The sequence below is a fragment of the Amaranthus tricolor genome, chromosome 17 (assembly GCF_026212465.1).
Source record: "Amaranthus tricolor cultivar Red isolate AtriRed21 chromosome 17, ASM2621246v1, whole genome shotgun sequence".
Lineage (NCBI taxonomy): Eukaryota > Viridiplantae > Streptophyta > Magnoliopsida > Caryophyllales > Amaranthaceae > Amaranthus > Amaranthus tricolor.
Genome location: NC_080063.1, coordinates 16405228 through 16419624, shown reverse-complemented (window position 1 = coordinate 16419624; position 14397 = coordinate 16405228). Strand labels below are relative to the sequence as shown.

Here is a 14397-nt window from a genome sequence, read left to right as displayed (position 1 = left end):
TGCGTAAAAAGTGAAACGTAGTAAGTATAATAGAACGGAGGAAGTATAAGCCTTGTTGTTCCCAGACATCAACAAGAAAATCTACCATTTCCTGCGGACGAAAGGCAGAGTGGTGATTGTAAACAACCCTAATTCACAAGTACAATATGTTCAAGAAAACGAGAGCTGAATTGTTTATATTTAGTCGATTCTTACAGGCAGAAGAATTGGTTCGGGAAAAGGTTTGCTCGTCTCAACTCTCAAGTAGATTCTCCTACGTAGTATCACAACTACATAACATAAAAAATTTATCAATTTCGTAGGAGCTGCAGCAAGAAAAACTCAGGGTAGAGAACGAAAAACACAAACAAGATTGGAACCACAAATAATTGACAATGTGTTCTATGAATAGAGCATTCAAAAGTTTCATTATGAGCTGATCATGGGTGGCTGCGCCAAAATCAGGCATGAGTAAGGGCAGCATATTTTCAGCTGCCTGAACTTTTGAAGACATTTTGCGGTTGGGGTCTAGCTTGGATGTAATTTGCAGCCAGGCAAAGCAAGATCTGGCCAAAGATGAAACGTATTACAGTTGATCAGCTGTCAGGACTGTATTTGTTAGGCCGAATTCGTCACATAATCACCCTGTGGCTTGTGGGCCCACTCGTGTGGATATGCCCACAGGGCACCTGTGGGCTTGGGCCCACAAACCCACGAGTAATGAGTGTTGATATGCATATACACTTAATGAGGTTCACTCTCTCCCAAAACCATATGGTATTAGGAGTATTACTCACCAAGCATTATATGCAAGGCCACAACCCATTATTCTAGTGATACGAGATCTTCCTCTCATGTGAAGTATTTCCAACAGTATTATGGTTTTTTGAGACTTACGGGATTTCATACCCCGAATATAGAGTGGGACTCACTCAACCTATGATAGCTCTATGCTCAAAAAATCAAGACTCAAAAAGGGAAAATGTAAAAAAAATTCATCTTTAAAGCTTCACCAAAGAGGGGCTATAAGGCATAAATCTTATTAATCAATAATTTAACACTAACAAGACAATACTTCAAGCTTTGTAAAAACTACTATAACATAAGGAAGTAAGTTTCGACATATCATATCGATTGTGCTTCTAATTTATCGAGATACCAACCTCAGTTCAAGAACAAATGTTAGCTTACTTTCAAATTCATATGTTTTCATACCTTATTTTGGGTTCACGCATTATTGGCTGGTTGAGAAACTTTCTGTCACCAACCCATTGCTGCCTTCTTTGGGTCCATAAAAGAAGGCCTGCGTCCACGATATTTACTTAAGGAATCTTGAATGCGGTAGTTGTAGTGATGAATAGCTTTGAAATTAGAAACCAGTTTGCATCATCAATAGTTTGCCAAAACTAAGATACCATAATATGATCGAGCAAGCACGACAAAACAACAATCCATAGCCCCAACGCCATAAAATGGCTTCCATGTAAGTAAGATATGGAAGGTGGGGTTCAGATGTATGCAACCATACCCTCGTTAGTGGATAACAAAGAGGTTGTTTCCGATTCATCTTTGATAGCAAACATCATTTGAAACTAGTAGATGCACATGATTCAATATGCCATTTAATATCCCAAACCAAAGAACTATAATTGAGCAAAAAAGTGGTAAAATTGAAGAAAAGAATCCATGGTAATTTTACACTAGTAGATGCACAGATTGAATATTGTACAACATTGACTTACCCAACACCCCTAACTGGCTCCTACCTGGTTGGGTTTTGGGGGGGAAGGGGGAGCGACATTTCTAGACTTGGGCTGGCATGGGCTACGGCCCGGGTCATGAAAGACAAAATAGTATGTTAAACTGAGTTCAGTGTTTGAAATTATGAAAGAAATGAATGGGGTTGGATATTAATTTATGTAAATTTAATTTTTTAGATTTTATCATAGAATTTTATTCATGGATTTTTATTTAGTTTCTCTCCCACAATGAGAGGTCATATAATAAATTTTTTCTAATAACACAGAACTTTTGATTAACCCTTGGTTGTTATGAAAAGGACACAAGCATCAAACATTCCTCGAGGCTGCATTCTAAAGTAATTAAATGACTAACCCTTACACAATCCAAAATATCAAATTAATCCCTTCAAATGTTGCATAAAAATACATGATCAATTTCCGGTAAAAGCAAAAGAAGGCAAAGGGGCAATCCTGATACATGGGAGCTAAAACAGAAGTAAAAACGGGAATTTTTAGAGAGTTCCGTTGGACCAAAAAGAGAAAAGAAAGCAGTTTGAAACTTACCATTATTTACAAATTCAGGATTGCTTCTGCTTCCACTACTACCATGTGGATCAAGGTTTTGATTAGATGTGCTCATAGATGAAATGCTTCTCTGTAGCTGAACTGCGCTAATATCCATTTCATGTTTGCTGCGACTCCAATTATCTTCCGATATATTTGGTTTCTTCACTTTTCGACCTTGTATCTTCAGTCCTTTCGATGGTTCATCCACAGCGATGATAAGTTGGGGCATAGTGCAACATCCAAGACAACCTCTGCTCTGTTACAAATCAGGAATTTATAAAGTGATACGTAACACTATCGAAAGATGTCAATAAAATAAAAAAATGAACAAAATAGTTATGGAACCCAAGTCTCATGCACATCAAAACTCATATATGAAGTTATCGTTCAATCATTCACATTTCAATTATCTAAGGTTCAATGATTCACATTACAAGTATTTAAGGTTTATTGTAAAAACTCTTCAAATCACCTCACAAAAGATACAAAAACAACAATAATACCAAAACCTTAATCCTAACACTATGAAACAAAATCGCATCGTATTGTATTGTATTGTATCGTATTGTATCAGAAAGTTGTAAGCATTTTCAATCTCTAGCTGAGCACTATGCTACTTGGACTCCGGTACTGATGTCGGATACCGGTACGTGTCCAAGTGTCGGATACGTCTAAATATTTTATTTTACGCCTAAAATGAAGGTCTAAGTGTCATACCAATGTCCGAGCATCAAGGATCGGACATGGGTACGTGAAGCAAAATGAAGAGTCCTAGTAACATAGGCTGAGCATTAAAATCATCTATTGCTTTGTCCATATGATGTCATCAATGAACAATAAGCATCATGAAACTTCTCCAAGGAATACACTGCAAAAATGTGTTTGTCGGTCGCAATCGTGGTTACGGTTTCTGTTGTAAAATGGCTTTTGTGGTCAATGTGTACGGCTTTGCAGCTATATTTTAGTCACGATAAGTTCAAATACTAAACAAGCATGAGCAGATTTAGTTTTTGAGTAGTTTCGAAAATACCTTTCCATAATATACTAATTTCACTTAAAGTTAGAACTTAGAAATATAATGGTGTTCGCGTCCAAACCCCAAACTACGGAAACAAGGAAACTACCTACAATTTTGGACATGGACACGACAATATTTCTTTAATGTAAAATTTTGGTGTATTATGAATGATTCTATGATATACATCTAAAAAAAGAATTAAAGTTAAAATTTCGATAATATAACTTAGGTGGTGTTACTTTATAATTTAACAGGAACAATGTGTAAAGATAGCAAGTACTAGTTTTACATCAAAATATAAGCTAAAAGATAGAGATAAAAGGTAGGAACTGCACACCGGGTTTGACACACGTCTTGTGACACATATCAAAAGGGTTACCCTAGCCACATGCGACCTGTCTAGATAAAATATCCTACAATATAATTCAAATTAAGTAACCAAAGAAGTCAAAAGAGTATGAAACTTAAGATATAGGAATACATCAAGATAAGATGCAAGAAATCTTCTAATATTTCAAAAATCAACAACTAGTATCATTGAAAACATCAATACAATTGAACAACTAGTAACACGCAATGATTCATGCTCTACATCAAATTCTAGAAGTTGTGTTGCCAAATAGTGTTTACAATGCAAGTTCGGAAAACCTTCGAAGATGAAGGGCCATGGACTAAAAATGAGGTTGTTCCATTATATAACGACTGCTTTATATTAGGACCTAATATACATTAAAATAAAGATTCTAATGGCTAATATGTTGGAATAGCAACATATAGTGGAAGCTTTAATTCAAAATATATTGTTGAAAACTTGAATTATTATGATAAAATGGATATTTTTCAAGTTAACAATTCATTCACAATGCGATGTCCGCAAAAAGATTCATGACACCCCGAGGTGCCACCTCCACGATATCGTCACCTTTGCACAATTACAAAGACATCCACAATAAAGGTAGAAACTTGTTGATTTCTTTGGTTTGGTACTGTTTTACGTGATTCGTTAATCTAACTTTAGATCAAAAAAAAAGTGAATTATGGTCGATTTTGGACTATACTCAAGTCATTTCGAGCAATCGCAAATTCACAAAAATGATTGCATAAGCTTAGGATTTATCCTACACACAATTTACACTAATGTCTAAACTGCCTTTCAAAATGTAACTATATACATGAAGATGAAACATTGAAGAAAAATGATGAAAACCTTACATTGAAAAAGATCCTGCAAACACTTTTTATTTTCACCATCGCCAAACAATTCACCAAAATAGGCAAGGGAAAACCTCAAAAAAGAAAAGCAAGCTAAAGAATTCAAGAAACAACACAAGAAAAAGTCTTATGGCATTAAAATCATCAGTCCAAAGCTACCTCACAACAAAAGAAACATAAGATTCCAATTCAAAGAGCAATAAAACTTCATTTATACAACATAAAATACCACAATACTAAACTATATTTAGAAACCAAACATTATGTATTATTTAATACTTTCTCTTATAAGATAGCAAAACTCATAAAGCCTACACATGACTTTAATGTGTTTTAAAATAGGGTACAAATAGCAAAATTCAAAAGAAAAAGACATAAAAATTGGGCAAACCCAACACCCAAATCAAGTTTTTGTTTTAAAGAATTGCATATTTAAACAAAAGGGCGTAAAATTGGGAGAACAAAAGGAAAAAAGATTCAAACTTTTAATAATTGTATCAGAAAATATATATTAAGAATTGAGTAAGATTGACTCACCCTGCATACAAAGATGTAGAAAATCCAAGCAAGAACTGATGATGATGATGATGTTGAATAGTTGATGATTCCCAAAGTTGGATTTACAGGAAGAACAACCAATTAAGGTGGAAAAAATCAAACCCAGAAACTAAATTTTTGTATTAACGAGTTCATCATCATACTTCAAATGAACCACCCAAGAAAAGCCAAATCAATGAACAGTGATGTTTAGTGGTTGGTGAAATTAGCTATCCAGAAAAAAAATCAAAGACTCAATTTTGAAATAAAGATTCAATCTTGAAAGAGAAAGCAAAGATGGACCAGTTGACGTCAACGCCACAAATTGGTGTCCTTTTCTTGGATTCAATGAAAATGGATTCAATTGGATTTTTTCTTCCCTATTTGTGGCGTTTGTTTGTTTCACTCTTCTTTGTGTTTTAAAATGTTTTTCTTTTTTTTTAAAAAAAATTATCTAAAATATTCTCATTTTTTCGCGATTTTCCTACAATAATTTCACCTTTAAATACCAGGAATAATCTCTATGGGGTATTTGCCTAGAGTAAACCCGGATAATCGAATGACCTATTATAGTAGGTAATTTACCAAAAACTAAACAGAAAATTAATATAAAGTTAGAGAAAATTTTTTAAAATTTACATTTAAAAATATATAAAAATTTAAACATATTTTTACATTTTTTTGACATTTTATTTTAATTTATTTTTTTTAAAAATAAAATTTGTTGTAGCATGTCATCCGATTATCCGAGTTTGATCTAGGAAAATACCTTATAAAATTGAAATTATTCATGGTTAATTAATAGGTGGGATAATTATAAGAAAATCATGAAAATATTAGATTATTCTAGATAATTTGTTTTTTAACAAATTGTTGAAATAGCTTTGTTTTTAAGCTACACTTTAGTGTTATTGATCTTTTCAATTATCTATTATGTTGTACTTAAAATTATTAGAGTTTTTCAACTTTTATATTTAAATAAATTAACGTTTTTATAGATTATTTAAGTAAAGATTTCATGTACTTTATTTCACTAAAGTTTCTATTGTAATAATAATCCCAAAAGTATAAAATTAGCTACACAAATCAATACATATTAACATGTAAAATCATCTAAACAACGCTGTCAATTTTCATTCGACCCTCCCGAACACTTAATTGACATAGTACTAAATCATAAATTACATACCAATAAGTATTTGTATTTCATAGTTGTAATCACACAACATCCTAAAACTTTCATAGTATATAATCATTTTTTTTTTGTAGTAAAGAATGTAATCTCATCAACCATTTGCCTAGTAAATTGTATTGAGAAACAAATGTTTTGTATACTTCTAAGTAGTAAGTATAGGAGGAAGGAAGTCAGATTTATTCCCAAGAACAGAAGCTTTGGTATCAGGGAAGAACTTATGATTATCCGAAAGTACACCAATGTGTCCTTCAGTACTAACACTAACAGGATACTGCAGGATATGACCGGGCAAGTCTTGATCGAAACCTTTGCTAGAATAAACTTCCCAATTATATTCAGCAATCGTGTTCGCTTTTTGCATACATTCCAGTGTTTCGGGATGGAGAAACAATGTATCAATCTGGTGAAAGTGTTCGTACCACAATGACATCCTGAATCTGAAGATCTCCCCCTTTGCTGGCTGCGTTGTTGATAGATGATGCGGCTGATAAGCTCCCATTGCTATTTCTGTATCCCTTCCTCCGTCCATTGACCTCTGGTTTATATTTGCAGATCCAATAATGATGCATTCATCGTCAACTAAAAAGGAAAAGGCAAACAAAACATTACTATCAAAAGAAGAGTGGCAAACGATTATATGTAAGGGCCTTGTGATCTCGGTCTAACAAACGAATGTTGGAGTCTGTTTAGTAGATGATTTTTTTGGTTGTTTTGCGCCTTTGCCGTTATGGTCGGTCAAAAAGCCATCTAAAGTGTTTGATAAATGAAAAGTTTCAAGCTAGTTTTTCTTTGGTTTTTATACTGACTTTTGGCTTTTTGACCTACTTTTTCTCTAATAAACATAGAACCGACAACTATTTTTTTAAAAACATCTCCATAATAACTAGTTTAAACATCCAGCATATAAGCCCATACTTCCAGTTGGTCAAACCAGTTATCAGCCAACACTACAATTAACGGTCATTTGCCAAACAAACCCTTAAACTTGCCTTATTGTTTTTTGAGAAAAATGGGGCAAATATTTGATGTTTTTTTATTTAGTAAGAAAGAACATTGAAAACGACGATGTATTAGAGTTCGAACAATGTGTTTCAAACTCCAATATTGCCAAGATCGAGTGTATGAGGTTTTGTGACAAACAAATTACGCTATCAATGATATCGATGTTTGTAGGAGAAAATAATGCAATTAAAACGACACAAAATTTAACGAGGTTCACCCAACTAAGGCTACGTCCTCCGGTGTGTAGTATCTCTTATATTATCAAAGGAGTTCAAAGAACTTTCAAATATGGAGAATTACAATAGAGAAGAGATATAGGCTAGTGTTTGGCTTGGGGTGTATTTTGTGGATGTGGATCATTACAATGTGAATGAGAGCTCTCTATTTATAGGAGAGATCTCACTAAGTAACATTAAGTACATTATAACTATGAATAAATGACAATGAAACATCTCCAAGAACTTGAAGAGTCAAAAAACAGCATCTTAGGAGTATTAGAAACATCGCTCGATCAAAACAGAGGTTCGCTCGGTCGAGCGGCCTGGTCGAGCGGACTACAGGAAGTTTTCGGTTGCATTCTATCTGCTCGCTCGACCCATCCTGAAGCTCGCTCGGTCGAGCGAGCAGGTCGAGCGGCACTTCAGAGGGCTTCTGACAGTATTGCTCGACTTGCATAGTAGAGCATCTTAAACCTTTGAACTTCTTCATTAAGTCCCATAACTTCCATGAATAATTCATACTTCATTACCTCATTAATTCATACTTTAATCATCATCATAAACCACAATAATCAACTTAATACACCAACATTAACACACTCATTGGATTCCAAACCCAAGAGTCACACATGAATGCACACACCAAATGTGCACTCAAGTCACACTAATCATAACAAACATGAACATCTTAACTTGATCTCTGTACTCCAAGAGGAAACAAAAAGTCCCAAGTAGTAAGCTAATTTATATGAATTTACAAAATCACAAGTCACAACCAAAAGTATTAAGTTTGCAAAAATTCTTTATAAGGGGTAATAAAAGAAATAAATCCTGGAGCTTAGATTTAAGTTTAATAAAAACATCATACCCATCATCATTTTGGCATGGACATAAATCATGAAGCGTCGATTGTGTTGAGCTCTGGCATAGTTAGAATCACGCACTGGCTTCTCCTTAGGTTCATACTCTTCAGTTTTCAGACGCTCTCGATTACCAAGACAAAAAAACGATAAATAATCTTTCGGGTGTGCATTGAGGTTCTTGAGTTGTATGGCAGAAGCAATATCAGCATACATCATTTCCATTGTCCTCCTTTGCCAATATAGAATGGCCTGTACAGCCTCACTTTCGGGTTCTCCTTCAGGCCACATAGGGATCACAACATACACAGAAAATCTTTCTTCGGCTTCAATCTTGCTAACGATCTTGAGAGACAACTCTTTCGGTATAAGATGCAATGCATCAATATCTTCATCAGGTTTCCAAGCGTAAGAACTTCCAAGGAAGTACTGATTTTCAATGTATATAAAGTTCTTTGCTCGTCTAATGGCATTTATGTATCCATCCTGAATGCTGCGATCTATGATGGTATCCTTATCACAAAAAAGGCCCACCTGAGCTGATTTCTGTGGATCTGCGGGGAAGCCTTCGCCTAATTCTCCACCAACATTCACCGATCCTCCATCAATGGACCTGAATATTTGAACATTCCAAGTTTCTTGATCTTCCATTGTAACTTCCGTTGGTTTGCATATTACTTGAACAAGCTCATCTCGAGTATATAAGAACTGCTTTCCCACTTGTTTCATCCACCTCTGCTCAAAGTTATACAACACATCCCACGCAACAGGTCCTTCTAGTCTACAATGGATATCATGCCACGGCTCTCTTGGACCGCCCTTTTGTAATGAAGCTCCCAGGAAATTAGGCTGGTAAAAGTCATCCTTATGGACTGTCTGTAACGTCCCAAATAGAGAATGTTCTTGAGTGTCATATCTTCCACCACAGAGATCAATACCTCCAAGAAAACTCATTACTCTTCTCTTGTGTGATCCAGGGCTCTCATAATCAACCACTATCGTCTTCTGATGATGTGTAAGCACAGTATCAACCTTTACGCAATGGATAATGCTTCGTTGTTGATCAGATTTACGGGGACACTTGAAACAACGAACATTCGTATTTTGAAAGTAAGCAAAAGTGTCTTCATCCCGGGTATTCATTATCCCTTGTTTGGCATACGGGGTTGAAGTTACATCGTCCCAAACAAGTATAAGAACTCTCATATTAGTCTCATCTGCTTTCTTTTTCAAAAGCTCTCCTAGTTTAAGCTGAGGGGATCCATCTAAGTTCCTTATTAAGGTAATATCAGTGTCAATTGACCACCCAACTATGTAAATAAGATATTTTGCGTTAATAATAGCATCAAATATATCTTCCCAACATCGTTGTTTATCATAAGTCCTCCTTCCGGCAAGCCTTGAATCAAGGTTAAACATGTCCGACACATGTGCATCTTGATAAAATGTGACTCTGCAACCCTGTCTTTGTCTAAAGTAGGAGCGAGGTACTCCTCCATAATGTGCAGTTTGGATGCCTCGAGACCAATTTTGGTCCCGAGAAACATCAAAAAAATGCACCTGAACATAAATATTGGATCGTATAGGCTTACCACTCTCATCGACTATTTTAAGGTATGTCATCACCGGATGGCCTAGATAGACTTCCTCAACAGGCAAATAAGCTCTTCCAATCAATGTGGCACTAACAGGATTTTCATCTTTGATAGTAAATATAATGTATGAAACTTCATGAGCACAATAAATGTTAAAGGACTGATACCATGTAGGATTTTTAGGTGTATGAATTATTTTTGTGCGCGCAACTCGTGCCTGATCAAGATCAACTGTGGCATATAGTCTATAATCCATAGGCATGCACAAGCAATATTCTTTGATTCGGAACAATAATGTTTTCCATACCCTTATCGGATGATCCATATCCTATTTTGTTTCTGGCAAAAAAGGGAAAAAATGCCACAGATAAAGAAGCATGTAAACAAATTAAACTGATTATTATTAACAAGGGTTAACAACATCAATGGTTAAAGCTTTGCAATTAGAGATAATAAGTTAGGGTGTTCCTTCCATCGCTAAAATAAAAGAATCGAGTAAGATGAAATTCTGATGATGAATACTAGATGAGGTACATAATTGAAGATGTAACAACTACTCTCCATTGATACTTTATTTTATTTAAATAATTTATTATAACATTTTTACAATTTCCCATATTTCAATTAATTAGATTTAATAATTACTTCCCTGTTCAAGTATTTTAATTACTTGTGTATATTAATTGGTTCTCACCTTTTTAAAATGTTTAAATAATCTAGTTTTTGCCTTTATTTTGTTGCGAATGGACTATCGAAAAAACAAATCGGCTATTTCAGGTTACTACTAGCCGTTACATTTAATAGTTCATGCTACTCCTTTATAAGCTTGCTTCCATGGAGTGGAGAGAGAAAAAACTTATACATCTTTAATTTAGTAAAAATCTTAATAATGTTGTAAAGTGTGAACTCTGATTCCTTTTATTCTCGAAGAGTTGGTGTAATTTCTTGAAATTATGTGAAATGTGAGCATGATTTCAAAGCAAAGTTGTAAAAGGCGAGAAAAGATTCCCGAGTTGGTGAGAATTTTTATTTGTGTCCAAAATGAAACGAAAAGGTAGATGAAGACTTTAATAAAGGTTAAAAAGATTTTTTGATTAGAAAAATAAACAGTGTTTGAATAAATTAAAAGAAAAAGGAATTTATCGGTTGTTTGCAATAAAGGCTATTCGCAACAAAAGCTATGCAAATGTTGAACTATTTAAAAATTTTCAAAAGGTGGGATTATTAGTAATGAATGGGCAATAAAAGCGGTACAAAGGTCCTTTATTTTATTGTTTACATTACGTGTGATTAGTGTTTTTATTTTTTATAGCTTGAAGTTTGTTTATCTTATTTTATGTTATACTAGTATTAACTGTATGTTTGTTTTAAGCATCAAATAGGTTTTAAAATTAATGTTGGAGTTTTTTAGCAAAATTGTATATCTTGCATACAAAAAGCCCTCCCCTCAGAATAAAGGATCTTTTACGTCTCAGTATGCTTCACGCCTCTTAAATCTAATATCCACTATTTAGTATATTGCGCTAATAAAAGCGATCTATGATTAGAGTTTGGAAGCGAACAACCTATTGTCTAACATCCAATATGACAACTATTTTCAAACACATATTTAATGAAAGTAATAATCATGACTAACCCGTCTAAAGGGTAATCCACAACGCAAATGCAGCTTATCAGTCTTCTCAATTGTAACAGTAAGCACCCCATGAAGCAATCTACGCATTTCTGAAATTACAACAAACCACTGCAAACTCCAATAACCAATACTACTAGTCTACTATCAACAATCAGCACATCAAAACCAGAAATTTTTAACGGGTGCAGTTGCAGAAAATTTTTTAAATTCTACTCATTATAAAAAAGAGAGACTATTTACCCAGAAAAATTGATGCATGTAAACAGTATGAATAGGGTGAAATTGTAGTATAAGAAAACCAAAATGTCCATGAATAAGCTACGTTGGTGCAAAGTAATGAATATTTTACCATTATTCCCTCATTTACAAGATTCTGTCTCTAATGAATAGAGAATTTGTTCTCAACTCTTTTCTCAAGTTTTCTTTCTCGCGATAGCGCAAGAAAACCCCAAAATTTGGGAATTTTAGGGTTTTTGATTCTGGTCATTGCAATTTTTGTGCAAGTAAAACCAATCAAATTGTTAGATTCTCTGCTCTTTTACTCGAATCAAGTAAATCCAAGCAATTTTGGAAGTATCAACACAAATCATCTAAACCTAAATCGTCGGTACCCTCTCTCTTCCTCGCACTTGTCAAATTCGATCTTTCTAAATCCGTTCCGACTTCTGATCTTCGGCCTTCGCTACTAATTCACAGAATTTTATTTAGTCTTTTCCTCGATATTTTCTGCCCCTGATTCCCCAGAGCCAATTCTATACTTCTCGTTTCAAATTAGTTGCATTTGTAAAAATATCACTACTTATTTATTTCTCCTAATTTATGATTAGTTTTTAATTTATAGGTTAAAATATAGTGAAGTGAGATCTTGTTTGATTTGTCTATTATTAATATTAAATTTTTATAATTTTTTATTATTCATAATTAGATATATTAAGGATTGAATTAGACTGTGTGAAAAAGCAAATGTTGCAAGTAAATTGGAACGAATGAAGCATTTTGGTAGTAACTAAAGACACAATTGTGTGAGAGACTGTTATTTTAAGAGACACATTAAATATATGAGCTAAATAGCCCAATTAATAGAAAATTTGAAACAATTAAGCAATGTTAGCAAAAAAATTAAAAAAAAGAGCTTCGGTAAACTTAATTCCAAAAATAAGCGTTTTTATGTTCGAACCTAAGATTAGGTATGTTCGCAGTTAATAACTGCGAACAAAAAAATTGGTCAAAATTGTTTGTTCGCACTTAATAATTGCGAACAAAAGTAAGAAAATGTCATAACATTAGAAAGTGCGAAAAAAAAAACATTGTTGTTCGCAGGTACTTCACTTAGTAACTGCGAACATGACTTCTACTTTTTTCACCCCTTCTAACATTATTACATTATTTCCTTTTTGTTTGCAATTACTAATTGCGAATAAATAATTTTGACTTTTTTTGACCAATTTTTTTATTCGTAGTTAATAACTGAGAACATACCTAACTTTAGGCTCGGATATAAAAACGCTTATTTTTGGAATTAAGTTTACCCGAAGTTTATTTATTTATTTGTTAAAATTGCTTAATTGTTTCAATTTTTCCAATTAATACAAATTAAAAAGAAAATTAGAATGTGAGCTTTTTGTTTTGAGGTCGTTACTTTGAGAGACGGTCTCTCACAAGAGTAGCTGAACTAAAAATAATGACGTCACTTGACAAAATTAAGAAACATAATAGATTGGTCCGGTTTAGATTATAATTGATTGTGACATATCCTTCCATTTTCTAAGGTTTTTCACGTTTAAAATATTATATTTTAGAGAGAAAAATTGATATATAGATGATAAATTAGATCTGAGATAAAATTTGATCGATTCAAATTATATAACCTATCAAATTTTTCTTGATAAAATTCAAAAAAACTCGACAAATTTTCTCCAAAATGACGGAATCCATACTCTGACTCAAGTGACTCTGTTTTCAAAAAGATACTAAATTTAATTTTTAATTAGCCCTAGTTTTGAGTTGAATTCTCATAGGATATTCCTACTTTTCCTTAATCAATCCTACAATAAAATTCATTAATCTAATATTCATTAATCTAATTTAATTGTAACAGTATTTAAACCATTTGTCAGAGCTATTAAAAATATAAAATTTGTCATTTTATATTTTTTTTTACTAGTTATCCATATAATAAAAATATTACAAAATGATAAATATAATATTACTAAAAGGCCTAACAAATAATTAAATTGAATACATTTTCAGCAAACACGTGCAATATGTGAATTTGTTTTAAATTATTTAAAGATAGATTTTTAACTTTCAACAAATGGACAATAAGCTAAATCATTAATGTTTATTTTCCAATATAATTTGTTGAAATCTGATAATCTTAGCACAAATGGCCAAGATTAGCTTCACAGCTTTGCAGATCATAGACTGAAAATTGCATACAAAAAGAAAGAATTTTTATTCATGATATTGTAAAGTGAAGAGGAGTACAACATTATTTATAGACATGTATAATAGAATGAAAAGACCACTTGATGAGGTGGCAAAACAGAAAAAAGAAAATAACAAACTATACAGAATAGCTACTGACGAGAATCCACTTACAGCAAAACATAGAATACCAGTGCTATTTTACAACAAAACATAGAATACAAGATGCCCAATCAGAGTCAAAAAATTCACGAAGACAAAGCTAATCAGATGCATTTAAGAGGATGCCTTGGCATGAGGTTAAAGCTATATAGTTGAGGGTGTGTCAGAGGGCATTAAAAAAAGTAGTGGTGGGATTTTGCATGAACTACCTAAGGGTTTGGACGGTATAAGAAAGGTCGGGACAAGC

At 33.3% G+C, this 14397-nt stretch overlaps 2 protein-coding genes across 2 annotated transcripts; both read right to left on the bottom strand.

Annotated features, from left to right (window-relative positions):
- Positions 1-5138, bottom strand: LOC130804113 (uncharacterized; the record flags this gene model as incomplete). The annotated part of the gene is made up of 5 exons (XM_057668444.1): positions 1-545; positions 1195-1282; positions 2286-2544; positions 3644-3719; positions 5056-5138. Coding segments are annotated over 5 exons (798 nt in total), but the record flags the coding sequence as incomplete, so codon positions are not given.
- Positions 5139-6198: 1060 nt separating this feature from the next.
- Positions 6199-12572, bottom strand: LOC130804101 (phospholipase D alpha 1-like). Its single transcript, XM_057668428.1, has 3 exons — positions 11562-12572; positions 8339-10253; positions 6199-6829 (listed from the first exon to the last, which is right to left on the bottom strand). The coding sequence occupies exons 1-3, from the start codon at positions 11646-11648 to the stop codon at positions 6393-6395; spliced, it is 2439 nt and encodes an 812-aa protein (XP_057524411.1). The 5' UTR covers positions 11649-12572; the 3' UTR covers positions 6199-6392.
- Between the last annotated feature and the right edge of the window lie 1825 nt (positions 12573-14397).

Bases quoted from the DNA above. Each gene is read 5' to 3' on its own strand.
- LOC130804101 (XM_057668428.1), bottom strand. From the start codon at position 11,648: ATGCGTAGATTGCTTCATGGGGTGCTTACTGTTACAATTGAGAAGACT. The intron at 10,254-11,561 runs GTTAGTCATGAT...GAAACAAAATAG, and splicing joins GTGGATTACCCTTTAGACGG to GATATGGATCATCCGATAAG. The intron at 6,830-8,338 runs GTATGATGTTTT...TTTCCTTTTTAG, and splicing joins CCATGCCAAAATGATGATGG to TTGACGATGAATGCATCATT.